Source organism: Platalea leucorodia (genome assembly GCF_965183815.1).
Source record: "Platalea leucorodia genome assembly, chromosome: Z".
Classification (NCBI taxonomy): Eukaryota; Metazoa; Chordata; class Aves; order Pelecaniformes; family Threskiornithidae; genus Platalea; species Platalea leucorodia.
Window position 1 is genome coordinate 36,169,099 of NC_138858.1, and position 20,053 is coordinate 36,189,151.

At 40.3% G+C, this 20,053-nt stretch overlaps 1 protein-coding gene across 5 annotated transcripts in view; it reads right to left on the reverse strand.

The window, feature by feature from the left end:
* Window positions 1–240: 240 nt before the first annotated feature.
* The window catches only part of PSIP1 (PC4 and SRSF1 interacting protein 1), a 42,615-nt gene continuing 22,802 nt past the window's right edge, over window positions 241–20,053 (reverse strand). For 4 of the 5 annotated variants that reach the window (XM_082337358.1, XM_082337355.1, XM_082337356.1 and 1 more), the window contains exons 11-17: window positions 19,472–19,590; window positions 16,960–17,015; window positions 15,690–15,760; window positions 9,784–9,885; window positions 8,866–9,079; window positions 6,442–6,553; window positions 241–3,716 (exon numbers count right to left, since the gene is read on the reverse strand). In XM_082337358.1, coding sequence (XP_082193484.1) covers window positions 3,653–3,716; window positions 6,442–6,553; window positions 8,866–9,079; window positions 9,784–9,885; window positions 15,690–15,760; window positions 16,960–17,015; window positions 19,472–19,590 — 738 coding nt within the window. In that variant the 3' untranslated portion in view covers window positions 241–3,652. The remainder of the gene's footprint in view (window positions 3,717–6,441; window positions 6,554–8,865; window positions 9,080–9,783; window positions 9,886–15,689; window positions 15,761–16,959; window positions 17,016–19,471; window positions 19,591–20,053) is intronic. The other variant, XM_082337359.1, reaches the window with a different exon arrangement.

Sequence of the window (20,053 nt, forward strand, 5' to 3'; positions counted from 1 at the left end):
AAGTAGTGGCGTGGTTGGCCCAGTATCTCTGAACAGTTGCAAAGGGCAGATGTGTGTTAGCTCATCAACACTTGTGTGAAAACAAGGAGGATTTGACATATGTGTGGAATACACAGTACCTCTTCTTTTTGGTAAAAGGGGTTTTGATGCAAAAAAATGGTCAAAATCAGGAAGTGCCTGTGTGAAAATTGCCATTTATTTTGAGTTAACATTTTTACAGAAACACTTTTGAGGGTGAAAGCTGAAGTTGTTTTAGTTTCCTAAAGCAATAAAATACATCTTGTGACTAGCTGTATGTGGAGATAGGCAGATAGCAGTGTGCGGTAACTACCTGTACTTGTAAGCTGAATGAGAATGCTGCTGTCTGACGATCCAGCTGTACGGCCATGTTAGTCGCTCCCCTGAACAGCAGTCTGTTGTGAAACGCTAGAGGTTGCCGAAACTCAAGATCTGTGGAGGCCAAACATCATGACCATCTGCCAAGGACAATTTCGTACTGGGAGCTGCCATGGCTACTGATCTTCCAGGTTTGTCCTGACGTACCGTCTTCAAAATCTGAAAGCTGTTCAGTTTTGAAAACACTGAATAAACACATTCCATTTCATTACACCAATACATATTCATGATGCACGTTGAAAAGCTTTGCAAGCAATTTTAGCATTTAGTTTTGTAACTACTTGCATGTTTCTACCTTTGTGCGGGAGGAGATTGCTGTATTCAAAATCTTAACCATATTGCTGCAAACTAAAACTTCTTCCCATGCTGTTTTAACTTCCAGTAATCATGTAAATGGATTCTGCTTTGTAAATGCAGGCCTCAATATTTAATTATGAGCCTTTCTAAATGCCTGTAGCTTGATACTTTAATTTCCCAAGGCAGCCAGCGTGTTACTACAAAGTGCTACTGCAACTGCGAGCCACTGCGTTTTGTGCAAGAAGTCACTGACGAGCGTGCTTCTTTGAGCAGCAAGGTGGAGGCCTTCCCCCAGGCACTCTGCACAGCTCTTTCCCCCTTTGATTAGTAGAGCTGGGAAGAGAGAACGGAGAGCGTTTTAGGCTGCTCACAGCTTTGGGCAGGAAGGTAGAGTGGAAATGGTACCATTTTGTAAATATGCACAAGTCGTGTTTCTGTTAAGGTCGGTGCAGGTGCATACGCGTGCATGTGCTTTTATCCACTGACATAAATGATAGCGGAGTGGTAAGGAATGGTAAATGTCCTTGCATCTGTAAAACTTAAAAGTACTGAATATAGTGAGGGATTCTTTAGAAAACACGAAGTGTATTCCAATATGTCGTCTGCTGTACAAATGCAGCAAAACAGGCTCCATAAATTGAGCTGCCGGTCAGCAGTGTTGTTGAATGTTGCAATAAGTATTCTTTTGTTGGCTTTTCGACATTACCAGACCTATAATCCTGCCTCATCTTAACATTACAGCTAATTTACAGATTACTGAGACCAAAAATAAACGTAATGGATTCCGGTTAAGGACAACCTATAGAAGCAGTTAACATCATCTCGGTGTACCACTATGTAAATGGACAGATAGAAGTTGGTGAAGCCCCTTCACACAGGCTCTCGCAGCAGCTTATGTGTACTGAGTTGCACACATGGCCTCTGAAGGAGTGGCATTTTTAGCAACGGGAAACCACTCACCCTGATGGGTTCTGGCAAAGTTATATGAAGAAAACAGTAACTAGTGCAAGCTACCAAAGATGACTGAATAGCAGTTTTGCACACAATAAATGTAATACTGCGAGTATCAGATACGAGAGTTCTGATTTCAGGCTTTTCGTTTTTTTTTTCTGTGCCTCTGGTCACTAGTGAGGATTTCTTTGTTGTTATTTAAACCGTGCAAGTGAAGAGAAGGGGAGATTAGGGCTGTGATCCTAAAACTATTATGCAGTTTACTATTCTAGTCTGTTATGAAGAAAGGAAAAAAAAATGGCAGCAAAACGGCAGTGCTCAGGAAAAAAGTTTTCATCTCTTCAGAATTAGGGGATGGAGAATAAGGAGCAGTTACTTCATAGTAGTGCACGATTTCAGTGAAAAAAAAAGCGTTAGTCAAGATACATCTGTCACTTTCAGATTCTGGAAAACAGGGAAGTTTGAAAGCAGTGCTGAAGTTACTGGACTTTCACCTGATGGTGACATACCGAGTGCTGAAGTTGCGTTTTCTGATCACTGGGTATCTAGCTGCTTAGCACTACTCTAAGAGCAGAACTGCAAACAAAAGTAAAGATTGCACCCAGTTGTTGAACTTGAAATGGGGAAAAGGCTGTGTGCCTTGTTTCGTATGTGAGCAGAAATCCCTTTTCTCTCTACTACCCTGGGAAAGAACAAAAGAACAACAAAAAAGCCAGGTGGGCTGACTGAAGCAGCCATGGCAGCAATTTACAAGGCATGTAAACAAGAAATAATTTGACTTTTCAGTATTTGATACCATGCTGTTTTGGTCATGCTGCAATCCTGAAAACACTTCTTTGTTGAATGGTGTGAGTTAAAGCTTCAGAAGTACTGGTCTGCACGAGGCTGTAATTGCGTTTTTCTGTTGCTGCCTTGAAGGTGACACAATGCAAGGTGGTACGTACACCCGGAACGCTGCCACCTTCCCTGTTATCCCCTAACGAGACTCTTGGGACTATTAAACTCTGATTTCTCACCTGGCTGGTGAGAAATCCAGTCGCATAGAAGTTGTTCCTAGTTCTGACGTTAGGCAAAAGGTGTGTTTCAAGAAAGAATTTTCAGAAGAGCTTGTACATGTTTCATTCCCTTTCATGCCTTTAGGAATTTTTCTTAAAATAGTTTACCAGTGTTTCTGTTAAAACTCAAGTTAGAAATCCCCAAGTTAATGCCAAGGCAATAAAACTGAAATAGTACTAAAACCAGACACTTGTTCCTAGAAATGTTTTAGTCTATACAAGTTTCTATTAAGAACCAGTCTTTCTTCATCATTTTAAATTCTTTACTTTCATAAATTGTTCCAAGACAGTGTTTTGCAACCAGTGTGCATCAACAGGTTCAGTGAAAACAACAGATTTCTTTCTAGTATACTTATTATACCAAAAGCATACCATAAAGTCACATTGCAGTAAATTGGCACAATGAGTTTTGCAAGAACAGAACTAAACTTGTTTTAAAAAAGTGATTAAGTATACTCATACATTAACATTGCAACAGCTATAAAAACGCTGCTTCCAACTCCTACAAAACACAGTGAAAAGACATCCCAACAAGGGTTGAAAAACTATGCACAAACAGAGGTCAGTATCATAGGAAAGGAGGAGGTTTTATACAAATGAAGCAATTGGGCAGTTAAAAGTATTTACACTTTTTCCTGCTTTTAGCTAGACAAACATACCGTAGTCAGATAAAAATATACTACAACTCTAAGTCCTGTAACATGTAAGCATATGTTTTCTAACTGGAATTTTCATCTTTTGAAATGTGTTACCTGTTAATACTGGACAAAACTATTGGCAAAAGTGTCTAAATACTTTTAAACCAAGATTAAAGGGGGCTTTTATTCCACAAAATTTAACTTTAAAATACTATGCTTATAAAATTATTTAAAACTTTCAGCAGTCTATAGATTTCAAATGCAAAACGTAACAATCCTCTTTAATTTGTATTTTAAAAAAAGACTCCAGTGGTGTCATTTGCTTTCAAAGGCAGAATCTTTTGCTGGCTTTTCAAGTTCCCTCTCTTCACCACACGTCCTAGAAACAAAATAAAGCAACATTAATGACCATATAAAAATGCAGAGAGCAGACTTATTCCAGATGTATTTGTACAGTCTAGAGTATGTGGTGCTGATGTATGCTGAGCAGTAGATGAAGTCAGGAGAACTGAAGCAGGGAGTGATGCCAGCGGGCCATCTTCTCTGTCATGCTGATGGCCCCCAAACGTGAAGCTAAGCTGGCAGTGACTAACATCATGCTGACGTATGCAACCGGCTGCAAGTGGCAGTCATTCCCCAGTGGCCTGTGTTCCAGTCAGGCAGTCCTCCCCCGTCTGCTGCCACACAGGTGTCAGCTCAGGTGGAAAAGCACTCCGACTTCACCTATCTTACCAACGGTAACTTTTCTTAGTAGCCAGCAATAATCCACTATGTGTCCCAAACACTAAGGTAACCGCAGGAAGCAGTATATATTTTTCCCCGAACGAGAACAGAAAGATGTTCTTATGTGCCAATCACTTAGAAGTATTAAGTTACGCAACTTTTTGTCTTCCAAAATTTTTGACGTGCATCTTCAGAAAGGTAGGGACATGTCACACCTCTAATTATCAAAGGGAGTAAAGTTCAGAACTGAAGAGCACCCTGTGACTGGAGAGGTTTACAAATTATTTGCTTAGAGTCAGTAGTGGGAACTGCAAGCGTGTTTTGAACATTGACCATTTGTTCATACTTATTTTGCTTACTAGTTCCTCGCTTCTAAAAAACTGAATACTGCAACTAACATATGAAAAATACTGAATGAAAGGAAGTTTGTATGATGGAGAGACACCACTCTGTAGCTTCCTTGGATTTACAACAGGTAGGTGGATGCATTTCTCCACATGCCAGGTATGTGCAAGAGGTGCTACAAAATCTGGTTTATAGCTGTTAGCAAACAATGAGTCTAAGAGTCCACAGAAACTGCTCCCAAGTAGCCGTACGAGTGTTCTTGTAAAGTGGGTTTGTTTCTTTGTTTAAGGCAAGTCAAAGAATGCATTGGAGTGTAGAGTTCAAGGCCATAGCAAACACCACAGACACTTAAAGAGATAAATGTTTATTAGCAGAACATGACACCCCCACTAGCGCATCCGTGGAAGATATATTTCCAAGTTTTACAGATACAATCACAATTACTGAAGTATTAAAAATATAAATTGTCTTGCCTCAAAGTTACTTTCTTGAGACACTACAGTCAAGAGCCTTTTCCAGGCATATTGCATAACTATCTGAAGTATCTGCCTTAAGTTTCTTTTGACCAGTGTCCATTGAAGTTGCATGCATGCGCCCAAATATTCTTAATTCTTTTAATCACAAATACAAAGGGCAATCTGACTGAGACTGTCCCTCTCTCACACAAAAATCCAAGCGTTGTCAGGTTCTGCAGAAACAAGGAAAGGAGCAGGCCGTGAAAAAATTCTACCTTGGAGAACCAGTTTAGTAGTAATTTATTTTTAAATACTTGGCTAAGTATATTCTGTTATTACTGAACTGCCTTGCCATTGATCTCGGGTAACTCAGGTGTTGCACTTCGTCAGGACCATACCCTGATTTGGCCACATCACCTATTTAAGCAGCGTACTAGGCTGTGTAACCTGTGTGAAGAGCCTACGCTTGTGCCTTCGTTGTGTCCCTCTAACATGCTGCTTGTTCAGACCAAATGAGTATTTGGCATCACTGGCTGAAAACTCCCAAATGTCACTTCTGAAAGCTGTGTGACCAGAAGCCACTAGTTCTCAGGAAATACCATTTTCATCTTAAGGGGTTTTTTGGTTTTGTTCTGTTTAAGTTGACCTTGTAAATACCAGTCAATATTCCACTAATTTGTACAGTTTTAACTTGGCAGACAGCCAAAAGCATGCCACGCAACTGCAGTTTCTCCTGGCCTGCATGAAGACAGTGATGAAAGGAAAGCTTGCTTCAATACATACTGCTGGACAAAAAGAATCCCTGAGCACAAGGTGCAGAAGTGCTCAGAGAAAACAAAGTGGAACTGCAACAAAACAATTCAGCTCAAGGATAATTCCAGGCCTTTTCCTCATCGTTTACTGAATTCTGTTAAGTATTTCTCATATTCTACAAGAGATTCACTGCTGTTGTTTTTGTTTACGAAACAGCATTTTTCAGTGAGGCTAAGGTTTAAATACTTACCTCCTGACAAATTCAAGCATTCTTATGACTTCCTGTTTGGAAAAGGTAAATGCATCAACCTCTATAAAGCATTCAGAGTTCTGAAACGTCACAGGTCTAAGTTCTAGCCTGGAGTCTACCTGCATTTGGGCAATTCTACAGCTACACTATCGAACACTGATTAAAGCTACTGGTTAGAATACATGATTTCACAAACAACTTGAGAAATCCCATGAGTTTCTGCAAGACCTGGTTCAGGCTTCCTTTGCTTCCAACTTAATAGCATAGAGTAGTCTATAACATAGGAGAAAGCTCATACTTTGCCCTGTCTCACCACATGCTGATTTTCTCCTAACAGGACATCCCATAATTTGTTTTCTTTTGGTCTCCACTATAGCAGTGAGCAAAGTAACTTTTAAAATGTTCATTCAAAACTTTAACAGATCATTTGCATGCTATTATCATTCTCTAAAGTTGAGAGAAAACTCTGTAAAGAAAACAGTACCTAAAGATGGTTAAGTAACTTCAATCTACTGCTGTTCTATTTACATCATTTTGCTAGAGCAGAACAGCTCCTTAGTTCAGTAAGGTTAACTCACTTTTTCTTACTGCCAACTTCATGCTTATCTTTCTTTTCCTCAGTGTTCTCTCCATTGTGTTGCGACTGGTTTGTATCTTGAGCTTCAGACCCTCCATTCAGAACCTTTGAACCTTTAAAATGAAAGGGCAGGGACAGAAAACAGTACTGCAGGCAGCAAAGCTGTGCTATAAAAAGCCCCAAATAATTTCTTTACCTTCATCAACTCAAGCACTATAGATGTTTTCTCCTCACCTTGATACCCAGCAGTCGAAACAATACAAAAAGCAGTAACTGAAACAGCTTCAACTTCTGAAAATTCCATGCAACGAGTCTCATCCCATAATTTTAATAATGGGAAATGAGCAGTGTATGTATTTCATGAGATTTCAAGTTCTTCTTGTGCTTGCTACACTATAGATAGTAGGACTAATGCTTATTTATATTCTGAGCAGTGAGAGAATATACTTCAGCAGTAAATTCTGTTTACCACTCTAACGTGGTTAGACAATTTGGGGAGATTTCTGATACTTTTAACTGGATGTTATTAGTTCCATGGATTCTCATTTACTCTCAACTCTAACAAATATGTATATAACAAAAATTATGACAAATAGTATATATAAATAGAGTAAAAATCTTTAGTTATAGCATGCAATTGTCAAGCAGGAAAACAAAGCACTACATGGAAGCTGTATTTAGTGAAGTCAAAGCAGGAACATTTAACCTCGCTGAAATTTCTGTAACGAATACATGTTTTGCTCTGGTATTACAAGCCAATGAATTTTGAGTGAATTGTTGAGGAATGTCACTTTAAGTCAGAACTGACAGTCCATTTTATTTGAAGTTACAGGTTTACCAAAAAAACCCCTCTATTAAACTATGGTGCTACAGGAAGAAAAAAATACCAAGACATTACTCATCAGAATACTTACAGACAAGATAATTTTAAGATAATTTTAAGATGATATTCTAGTCCAGACTTGCTCAGAATGAGTTCCAAACTTGAATGCCATGGGAAGAATTAAATGGAACAATGAATGCTATAGTCCCGTGTTACAAAATAGATAGTCTGAAGCTGTACTTCAGCTGAAGTACAAACTGCTGTAATTGTTGTGCTTCATAAAGCTAGTAACAGTTCAGCAGTTCAATTTTTAAAAGGGCAGAAGTACGAACGTAAGGAACCAGAACTTCTCTTTGTAGCAAATAACGAAAAATCCACTACTATTTCATAATATCCCCCTACTCTCATAAAACTTCTTACCATTCTCCATTTGACTGGGCAACAATACGGTATTTCAGTGTGTTCTGTTGAAGTGTCGTGTTAGCCTTATCTGGAGTAGCTTCATTGGTCAGACTATTCTATGTGTAGGAAGTCTTCAGTTTAGATTCTTTGTTAATATGTTAGCTGTGCTGATCACTGGATTGTGGAAAGATCTGTGTGGAGCCTCTACTACCTCATACATACTTCTCTCACCATAAAATGGTTGGAGTTTATCATCATCCTTGTTTTCTTAGCAGTTACAAATACACTGGCATTTCAACTACAGTTATTCTGAATCCTTGGCATCCTGAATTACCTCAGTTACAGTAACTTGTTTATTCCAGGTCCAGGTGGTGTAACTTCCAAACAGTTTCCTGAAACAGTTTTGCTCCCTGGATTCAAGTTCAAAGTAAATATAATTTCTCTCCAGTGGTTGTGGAGATCAAGGATCTAAATAATTTCAATAGATGGGTAGAACTCCTACATCTTCAAGGACTGAAATTCATTTGCAACACAGCTTTCCAGTGCCTGTCTCATTTTGTTCCTCTATTTAAAAATGCATGCATCTATTTTACTACATTTCTTTCTTTTGGAAGGCTTTCAGTACCATGCTGTACTTGTACAAGCACTCATGATTAATCTGGAATAGTGCTGCTAAGAGCACAAAGGCCTTTTCTCCCCTAAATGATGATTATTTCCTTACTGTTAGACTGAACTACTAAAGCTGCGTCACAGAAGCGGTTAAAAGCTGCTGCTGCTACACATAGCATGCATGATACAGGAAGGGGGTAGTGAAAGAACTTAAGCATAGGTGGAAGTCTAGGCACCAAAAGGCTACTCGAGGAATGGAAGGTAGGTAATATGTTATTCTACCTCATGTTTAATGTTTTTTTATTCCATAAGGTAATAAAGTTAGAAAATTTACAGAGAAGTAAAAAATGCTAAACTTAAGTTCTTCCAAAAGCCCTTCCTTTCAGGCAATAAAGGTAAAACAGCCATGAAAACTCTATACCCTTGAACTTGAAATTCAGTTATAGCAGTATTATCCTTGATTATTTCAGATACGTAAAGGTTTTAATAGATAGGTAGAATTCCTGTATCAAGGATTTTTTTAAGCTGGCTTAGAAATTGGTAGAGACTAGGTCTTCTGTATGACAAGAAACTAAACACACAATGACTTACCTGTTTGGTCCTTTTCCATTTTCTTGTTTGTTCCTTTCTTCCACTGTTCTTTGGTTTTGTTGGCTTCCTCGTGCTGCTTCTGCTCAGCAAGTGATTTATTTAGTACTTGGGAAAGAACAGAATCTCCTTCCCCAACCAGAAACATGGTCTTGAACTTGTTATATAGCATTGTAGATTTCTCCATGATAACTTGGCTAACTTTGAACTTCCGTATCTGAAATCAAAGTAATAAAACAATGAGCTACACTTAGGTATTTAAATACCTATGTAATTTCATCATGTGCTAGATGAAATTCTTAATTTAACACCTGAAATGAGATCATAGACTTTTACACTCCCACAGAATCACAGAACAACCCAGGTTGGAAGGGACCTTGAAAACTCATCTGGTCCAACCCTTTGTGGGAAAGGGAGCCTGGATGGGATCATTGCGCACCCTGTCCAATCACATCTTGAAAACCTCCAGTGATGGGGACTCCACTACATCCCTAGGGAGGTTGTTCCAGTGAACGATTGTCCTCGGTTGAAAAAAGTTTCTTTTTTATATCAAGATGAAATCTCTCCCAGTACAACTTGTACCCATTGCCCCTTGTCCTCTCCATGTGGCTCCTTGTGAAGGGAGAGCCTCCATCCTCTCTGTAGCTGCCCTTTAAGTGCTGGAATACTGTAATGAGGTGTGTCTCCTCCCCCTCCCCCCCGAGACTTCTCCAGGAAGAAAAGACCCGATTCCTTCAGTCTTTCCTTATAGGGCAGGTTCTCCAGCCCTTTCATCATCTTCATGGACCTCCTTTGGACCCCCTCCAGTCTGTCCGCATCGTTCTTGAATTTTAGGGACCAGAACTGGACACAGTAGTAAACGATGCTGATAGCAATTTAAGAAAGCACACAAGTTACTTTGATTAATGTTGCAGATCTCACCTTCTTTAGAGTCAGAATCATCTCTGTATGTTTCTGAGCTTGTTGCATTGTGACTTGAAGGGATGCAAGCTCATCAAGAGCCTCAATACACCTGCTCACATCCTGCATATAAACAAGACATTAGTTTGAAGACTTAACTTACATGTTAATAATCCTTAATTAGCTATACTAAATTAATTTCCACACTTAGTGATACCTTCCTATAATACCCTTAATTTTTCTGTGTACTTAATTTTGGAACAATTTATACAGTCAAACTTGCAAACAAAGATTACTGTCAGTTGCCTTTCAGCTACTTCCATAACAAAAGGCAGATCCTGTTTGAATAACTTACAATTTAAAAAAATTATTTTATACTTGCAAAATACAAACTCAAGCTTTATGCCACTTTCACAATTCTAGTACTTCTGTGCTTGAAGCTGTTCTCCATAGTCAGCCTTTTCCATACACAACTCTTCCCAAGTGACTTGCCACTGAGAAGGCAGCAAGGCATCTTAAGTGAACTGCAGTTAATATACAGAACTGTATCTCTCTAGATTTTTCAATTAAAAGTTTGATGAATGACACACTATGCAGGACACCCAGAAGTAATGATGTGAGCTTCTGATCCATTTCTAAGAACCACTGTATTAAAGCCTTCTTCCTGTAATACTTAGTTCTCAATTTCCGTATCTTCAGCTACCCTTGGTTATTTTAATTCCTATATAGAACTAACAAGATCCATATCCAGCACAGGTCATAATAATATTCTGCACTTGTATAAAGTTGTAGCTCCTGTTCTCAAGGGAAATTAGTATTAAAAACCCCAAACACATCAGGACTATGCTCAGCAGAATTCTTACCATCATCTTTACTTGATAAATACAATTATGATAAACTAAGTGTCCTTGCTGTAGCTCTACAACCAATGTTCTTCCCAGTACTGCAAGATATTTGCTCCATTACACCTCTGAATCAGAGGTTTGGTGAGGTTTTGGGGTTTTCAGTTTCTGCTTTTTCCTTATTATTTCAGGGGAATTTACTATCTGGCTCAGGACAGAGTGATTTCTTTAAGCCAAACCACTAAGTTGTGAAGTAAAAGCTTTCTAAATTTTATCTAAGGTGAACTATTTTTTTGAGACAAAGTATTGGCATAGACTTAAATAAAGTAATTTAAGAATAGGCCACCCTGGAAATGAATGTTTCACATTTAACACTGAGGTGGGTTAGCCTTGGCCAGCAGCCTGATGCCCAGCCAGCCACTCGCCTCTCCCTCCTCAGCACTGCAGGGGGAGAAAATAGGATGAGAAAGCTCATGGGTCAAGATAGACAGGGAGATCGCTTACCAGTTACCATCATGGGCACCAACAGATTCTTCTTGGGGAAAATTACTTTATTACCAATTAAAATAGATTTGGGTCATAAGAACAGACAAACATTAAATCAACACTTTTCCTTCCCCCCTCTCCCATGCTCAACTTCATTCCGGACTCCCCTCACCAGCCCAGCCCCAAGCAGTGCAGTGGTGGCAGATGGTCAGTACATCACAGTTCCCCTCTGCAGGTCCTTCCCTCACATCCTCCTCTGCTCCAGCTTGGGCTCTCCCCCCAGGCTGCAGTCCTTCAGGAGAAATCTCCGGCATGGGCTCTCCACAGGCCGCAGCGTGAACATCTGCTCCTTCGTGGTCTTCTTCCACAGGCTGCAGGGGAACACCTGCTCCAGCAACACAGAGCACCTCCTCCTTCCTTCTCTGACCTTGGCGTTCCCTCTGCTGTTTCTCACTCTCCTCTCCTCCTCTCTCTGCCCAGGGTGTTTTGCCCTTTCTTAAGTAAGTTTTCACAGAGGGGCCACCAGCTTGGCTGAGGGGCTCAGCTGTGCCCTGCCTCTGTGTCCACTGGAGCCAGCCATGTCTGGCATAGGACAGTCCCCTGCCCCCATGACCAGAACCTTGCCTCCGGCACCCAACACTACACCCAGTTCCAGAGTCAGAGCAGCTTGCTGCTTCTCTTACTACCATGCTCCTTCACTGACACCCATATTGTCTCACTGTACAAACAGCACTCACAAAATGAAGATACTAAACCAAAGGCTGAATCCCTTTCAGCACCATCTGAGCAATGGTAGTCTGAAAAGACCATACAATCAGTTACGGAAAGTCCTCAAACTGATGTCACTCTCACACCTCTCCTTGGCCAGTTAATAGTGGTAGCAAGAATTTTCTTGTCTTCAGCAGTAGATAAAGGCAGAAATGGAATGAAGCCTTTTATTTGCTTTTCCAGTTGTGTAAATGGAAATGGACTGTTGAAGATTTGCACCTCCTCTAGAACTTCAAATAAGAGAGAGACTGGTAAAGTATTTTTGGTCTGGTCTCATGATTTGAAGTTTCAGTCAGAGAAAAAACAAAACTAAACAAAAACAACAAAAGCACAAATAACCTTGAATTCAGAAGAACTGGTAATATTGTTCTAAAGCACCAAAGGCATAGAAATTAAAATAGACTTAAAAAAAAAGATACAGCTCTAGTCCTTCCCTATGTGTGTTTTCACTACCCAACCTTAACAGTGCATTCCAAGGTGTAACAATTTAGATGAACATATGTAAGTGCTTGATGACCCTCACTGTAAAAAAGCTTTTTCTAATGTTTAAGCAGTATTTCCTGTATTGACATCACCATTCACTGCCTCTTGTCCTTTCACCGAGAAGAACCTGGCTCTGTCATCTTTCCACACTCCATTCAAGTATTTACATACATAGAGAAGATCCCCCCCTCAGCCTTCTCTTCTCCAGGCTGAACACTCCCAGCTCTCTCAGCCTCCTTCTATGACAGATGCTGCAAGCCTGTAATTCATCTTTGTGGCCCTTTATTGGGCTCCCTACCATACCTCCGTGTCTCTATTGTACTGGGGAGCCTAAAACAGGATCCAGTGTCTCACCAGTGCCGAGTAGAGGGCAGTCATCACACATCCTTCCACGTTCTGGCAACTCTCTAATGCAGGCCAGGAGGCTGTTGGCCACCTTTGCCACAAGAACACACTGCTGGCTCGTGGTAAGCTTGGTGTCCACCAGCACCTCCAGGGCATTTTCTGACAGGCTGCTCTCCATCCAGTCAGTCCCCAGCCCGTGCTACTACATGGGGTTATTCCTCCCCATAGGCAGAACTTGAACCTTTGCTGAACTTCATGAAGTTCCTGTTGGCCCATTTCTCCAGCCTGTCCAAGTCCCTCTGGATGGCTGCACACCCATCAAATTTTTCCTTTCAGTTTTGTATCATCTGCAGACTTGCTAGGGGTGTGGTCTGTCCCATCATCCCTGTCATTAATGAAGATGTTTTAACAATATTGATTACTAGTGACTGGCCTTTAGCTGGACTCACTGCCACTCGTCAGAGCCTTTTGTGCCCTGCAGTTCAACCAGTTTTCAGTCCACCTTGCTACCCACTTGTTTAGTCCAATCTTCATCAGTTTGTCTATGAGGCTGTTACGACAGACAGTGTCAAAAGCCTTTTTAAACTTAATATAAGCAACATCCACTGCTATCCCTCATCCACCAAGCCAGTCACCTCACAGAAGGATGTCAGTTCGGTCAAGCGTGATTTCCTCTTCATTAACCCATGCTGACAACTCCCAGAGACCTTACTATCCTTCATATTATTGGAAACGGTTTCCAGGAAGATTTGCTCCATCACCTTCCAAGGGATTGATGCAAGGCTGACTGGCCCAGTTTCCCAGATCCTTCTTCTGGAAGATGAGGGTGACATTTGCTTTCTTCCAGTCCTCAGGAGCTTCCCCCTAATCACTGTGACTTTTCAAAAATAAAACGGAGTGGATGCACAATGACATCTCTCAGCACTCTTCAGTTTATTCTGCATCAGGTCCCACTTTGTTTAAATGTTCCCTAATTTGATCCTTGTCCACTGAGCATCAAGTCTTTCCTGTTCTGGACTTTTTGTTGGTCTCACGGACCTCGGATTCCCTGAAGGAATTGTATGAGCAAACTGAGGTCAAGAAGGCATTGAGTACCTTGGCCTTCTCCTTATCCTTTTTCACTAGATCCCCCACCCCGTTCACCAGAAGGCCCATACCTTCCCAGTCTTCCTGTTGCTGGTGAGGTACTTGAAGAAGCTTTGTTGTCCTTCATTCCTCTCCACAGATTTAACTCCAGCTGAGTTTTGGCTTTCCTAAGCACATCCCTCCATGCTTAGACAGTGTCTGCATATTTCTGTCCCTGCTTCCACTTCCAGTATGCTTCCTTTTTTTGTGTCCTGACTATAGTCAGGAGTTCCTTGTTCATTCATGCAGCCCTCCTGCCACGTTTGGTTGCTTTCCTGTTTGTCAAGATGGATCAATCTTGAGAAGGAGGTAATCCTTAAAAGTGAGCCAGATCTCCTGGTCCCTTCTTCTCTCCATCATGATCTCTCAAGGGATTCTTCCAAGCAGATCCCTGTAGAGGCCAAAGTCTGCTCTCCTGAGCCGAAGGCTGTGATACTTTTTGCCTTGCTCCCTCCTCCCAGGATCCTGAACTCCACGGTCTCAGTCACTGCAGCCAAGGTTGCCTGTGACCTTCATATCCCTGACCAGATCTTCCCTATTTATAAGAATCAGGTCTGACAGGGCATCCTCCTGTGTCAGCTGCTTGATAACCTGTGTTGGGAAGCTGTCACACTCTAGAAGCTTCCTGGATTGCTGTAGAATCTTCATGTTGTCCCTTCAGCAGATACCAGGATGGTTCAAGCCTCCAATGAGGACCAGAGCCTTTGAACCAGAGGTGTGTCCCAACTGCTTTAAGATGACTTCATTCTTTACTTCTGCTTGATCAGGTGATCTGCAGTAGACATCCTCACGCCATCACCCATATTGGTCTGCCCACTAATCCTGACCCGTAAGCTCTCAGTTGGCTGAGCTCTGTCCCAGTGCAGGGCTCGACACATTCCCACTAGTCTTTCACATAGAAGTTACCCCGCATCTCATCCTCCCAGTGCCTGTCTTTTCTAAAGAGCCTGTATTTGTACACAGCAACACTCCAGTCCCGTGACCTATCCTACCAAATCTCTGTGATGCCAATGAAACCTGCAAATGCAGACAGATGTCCAGTTCCTCTGGTTTGTTCCCCATGCTGTGTGCGTTAGTGTACAGTCACTTCAGAGAGGCACCCAGTTGTCCTGACTTTCCAGAAAGGCTATGAGAGCTTTACTCATAATGCTGTGCTGCCAGCACTTCCTCATTTCTGTGCATATGCTCGTGCTGATGCCACTTAAGTCCTGTTCTGTTGAGGAATTATGTGGATTACAAGGCCAATTCTGTTTACATCGCCCTGCATCATTGGATTGCCATCCTGTTCCACCACTTCCTCACTTTCCCCTCCACTATTCTTCCTAGTTTAAAGCTCTTTAATCAAGCTGGCTAGCCTCTTGGCAGCAATACTTTTTCCCCGATCAGGTGGGTGGATCCTACCACCTCCTAGCAGTCCTATCCATTCCTTCATAAGCCCTTTCCTCAAGAAAGGGACCACCACCTGGGTCCTCATACCTTGACCATCACCCTCAGAGTCATGCTTGATACTTTGCAGGTCTCCCCTGACCGTATCATTGGTGCCTGTTCCCTTGCATCGGGCAGTCTGCCACTACTACACTCATTATGTCCTTCTTTTGCATGGCTCAGGCTGAAATGGCACAGATGCTTTATTTGACAGAATTTTGGCTGAATGTTTCTGGTAAATAATTTATTATGAAATATTTTCAAACAAAACCGATTTTACTTGCTGACATCGATCTTTTAATGTCCACAGTAACCTCATTTAAGCAGCAGTTATCTTTCAAACTGAAAAAATTCTGTTCATTCTCAGAATATTAATTAAACACACACACACACGCGCCAAGTATTTCCTACTGGAATTGTACACATAAATCAGTTTAAAAAAAAAATACTTACAAGATTATCAATTTTCAGGGAGTTCTTAATTTCTGCATGTATCCTTTGAAGCCTAGAATCCATTGATGTTTCTGAAGATAAAAAATAGTATGCATGAATATTTCATAATCTCAACAGGTTTGTTGTCGTAGAAGCCTTTCTACAAATCTGAACTTCATCCAGCATGCAGAAAAATATGGGCAGGCACTCTACATCAGATAACCATGCAGGTGCACACATAAATACACCACAAACCTTACTATCAGAAATAAAGTACGCAGCTTTTTAAAACTGGACACTATTAGCAACCTACATAGTTTTCTCCTTAGGAGTTACAAACTTAAAATAGTTTTCTACTTCAATATACAGCTGTCACCCTCTACTTGTGGGCCAGGCTAAAAGGAGTTTCAAGAAATACTAAGAGTTACAAAACTGGAAAACCTTTAATGACAGGACACCTGGATGTTTTCAGTAAACTGGACATTATTCAAGTTACAGTCCAAATCCATCCAAACCAAATGTTCCCAGTACACATCCTCCAGCAGGTGTGCAAGGTGAATGAACATGTCCGTCTCCAATTCACACGCCAAATGCCTGTTTGGATTTTTTCATACACAAGTGGTATGCATTCTGAACAGTACCGCAAACAGTTTCCTTCAAGTTCAATCTGTCTTGGATGGGTTTGGATACTTTTTTTTTTTCCCCTCTGCCAACACTGGGTTGGGTTGGAGTCCATGCTACTGGATCTGTACTATACTACAAATTACAGCCAGTGGTTTGGATTGCCCTTAAGGATGGGAGTACTAAAAAAGGAACGACTTATCCCTATGAAGGTCAGTTTGCAAGTCTGGGTTAGTAGACAAGACCACAGTAATCTGAATCTAAGCCTCTTGCTTAGGAAGAGCAAGCCTCTTGCTTAGCAAGAGGTAGTATCTAAATACTTTCAAGAGGTCCCTTGGATTATTGTGTTATGAGAAGATAGAAAGGAAAAAATGAAGGTAAGAACTAAAGTGATTTGATTCAAAGAGTAACAGCTTTTGTTTCTTGTTCACAAACAGAAGGGATCATTGAGTAAAAAGGCAATAGATAAGACCTGTTCTACTGCACTGAAGAAACAACATAGAAGAACAAGAACGCACTGTTGCACAGACCTGAAGGAAGCAGTCATGGATCAAACATCTTGGACTGAGACCCCAAAGCCATTCTTAGCAGTAAATTATCTTATCGAGGCAGATAATTCTGTTCAAAATTTAAGTTGACCAAAAATACTGTTTAGCTTCTTTAAACTAACCTCTCTTCTTCTCCATCTTCTTAACTTCTGTTTTCTTGCCTTCTTCTTTACTCTGCCTATCAAAAATGTTAAAGTGTTTTTACAATGTTGTAAAGTCTGTTTTTCCGTCTTTTTTTTTTCCCCAATTTTTAGATGAGATGCAATGTTTTGAGGTATTACTTCAGTAAAACATTAGCATGCAAAAGCCACAAAGAGCCAAACCCTGGTTCTCAGAAACTGAAATAAATTAACAAAATTAGTCAGCTGAGATACTGCTGATAAATCCTCCATACTGGCAGTTGGCTTTCCCTAGAAGCAGCAAATTAAAGGATTTTAAAAACAAGTCACATTTCTAAACTGTATTTTGTTTTGGTTGCATGTACAAATTGGTAAAATAGCACTGTACAGAACTAACTTATGGAGAAATAAAGTATTTTTATGATGATGACAAAAAGAGTAAAACTATTTAACATTACCATGGGGAATTACAGAGAGATCAATTAGTCATAATCAGTTTCTATGTGACTTATTTTCTCATATAATTAATTATAACAGTATAAGTATCCTACAACTGATCATAAAGGTATCAGTGATAATTTAAATATTCTTGAGCAAATAGTAATAAAGGAAAAAGATTTATTACAACTTCACTGAAATCTCCTGGCTCTTTCTCTAATTGTATCACTAAAAATAATGCTGGGACTCAAGAAAAACAAAGCAAAACTTGTCTCCATCGCAGTTACAGGATGAAGGCAGGCAGAAGTCTTTCAAACAAGCTTTTGAACTCTTTATTCAGAGATCATGAGCCCTGGTTTAGCAATTCCTCAGTCTTGTCTTACTGAGGGGTTTCAAAGCCTCATTTTAGAATTTGCATATTTCAGCACATCATGACTAAATATTCTGTGACTCATTTTCTTCCTGTCATAGTAATATGCATCCATAAAATATCCACGCCTGCATGTCCATCATCTTCCATGTTCTCTTCATACTCTATCTAGTTACAGAATCAACAGTTTTCAAGCACGTAAGACTTTTACTTCAACTGGCAGCACAAGCTCATGCTGTTTAAACAGTACATGAAAACTTTGTGTATGTACAGAACGGTGACTAGACTTAAATAAATGTTAATGAAGTAGGTACAAAGACCAGAAAATGGAAACTATGCTGATGAGAAAAGTAACCGAAAAAGGTATCAGCCTATATTCAGTGTATGAGTAGGGGAACTTGAAGACAGACAGAACAAAAAGAAGTTTTTTTACTTTTTATCAATATTGAGTTTTGTGGTATTAGTCATCAGCTATAATTAAAGTCATTATGCATTCATTAACTACTACTCACTATCTCACCGAAATAAAGCTTTATCTACCCTCCAATGCATAAAATATGACAGCTACTTAAAAGTAGAAGAGATTTGATTATTATAACCAAATCAATATATGACAGTTTGATTGCAGAAATCAATCAGCATATGTCAGATTTAAATAGTGATATATCAAGAGCTGCGAAGATGCTAAGGACAATTTCGCATCTCTGGAGTTGGAAATGCTTAGGTTTGCTACAGGCAAGTAGAGTAATTATGTTGGGTTTCCAGAGAAGAAACGACAGGAAGAAGAGGAGAAGAAAGGGCTAGAGGATAAAAAAACCCAAACAAACTAGATTCTTGTTAATGAATGTGAAAAAAGGTAGAGTTTTGTGGTTATTGGGTGAAGGGGACCGTTATCCTCCTCCTTTTCCTCCAAATTTTTACCTTGTTCTCCCTTTCTTCCGCCCTCCCACCAACTGTGAGGATGGGAACATCATGCTCTTGTGGTGGCGGCTTCTTCCCCCATTTGCAGTACAGCTCTTGAGAGTGAGTCAGATTTCTTCCTATTGTCCCACCCCCCCAGTTTCTGGCAGGATCTTCTCTCCATTCTTATGCTTGATTCATTTATGGTAATTTATCTTCCAAATGCAGACTGCTCTTGGTATCTCTCAACTGGCTTTGCAATGCTAGAGTAGAATAATTCTTAATTTTTTCCTTGTTCTGTCTGACAGCGTGTGGTCCAGCTGCCAGACAGAGAAGGAAATGTTTTCCAGATAACCCTACACATTCCACAACCTGATCAAAAATCCATAACCATGGATTAACAGGTCCTACCAGTTCTCAATCTAATGTGTCCAAAACTTAAAGAAAAATATATGGCAGTCCTCAACAGTTTTTCACACTGATTCCTTTTCACATGGATGTTCTTAGGTTACCTCTTAACAGAACCCACCAGCTGTCTTCTGCTAGAAATTCTAAAGTCACTGAAAGACTGACAGCGCTTAATTTCTAGGTTCAATTCTTCCCATCCTCCCACAACAGGACATACTGGTTTAGAGGAGATTTTTACTCTCCACTTAAAAAGAAGTTAAAATAGACAAAAAAAGGGTGGGGGGAGAGAACAACAGAACACAGCGCAAACCAGGTTGGAATTTTTTGGATATTGTCTCCTCCTGTTTGTTTCAGAGTACTCCTACAGCTTGTGGACATCACATGTTAAAACATACTCACGATTCAGATTCCGTCTGTTCTTCTTGCTTACGCTTTCTTTCTGTTACTTCCCTCTCATGTTGGCCTCTCACAATGCTTCTTCTATGAGCTGCCTGAAAGCTTCTTCCCCCTTTTTTCTTCTGTTTTTATTTAGGATTTTAGGATTGGAAAGAGAAAAGGAGTCTTTAGATTACTGAAAAGCAAGATTATTAAATCATTGTTTCTGTAAACAGGTAAACCTACCTACATTAAGTATCTTTGAAGCAACTTTGCTCCATGGAACAACCTGACAAGAGCTGGCTTTCCCCACCACTAAACGCAAGACCTCCACATGTTGGTAAGTTCTGAGTTTCTTTAGTCCTTTCTCCCTTTTTCCTTTTCTAATAGAAGGCAAATATCCTAAGCACCAGAAAGATGAAGAGGTTCCAAATGATTGGCTAGGACAGCTTTATAACTTTCAAAAACTTGATTTCAAGCCAAATTTCTCTTTGACGCACCCAAGGAAAAAAAAGTCTGTGTTCCGAGGAACATAGATGGAAAAAGCCTTTAGACAAAATAAATAACTGCTACCTTTAAATCCTTTGTTAAAACGAAAAGTGTCTT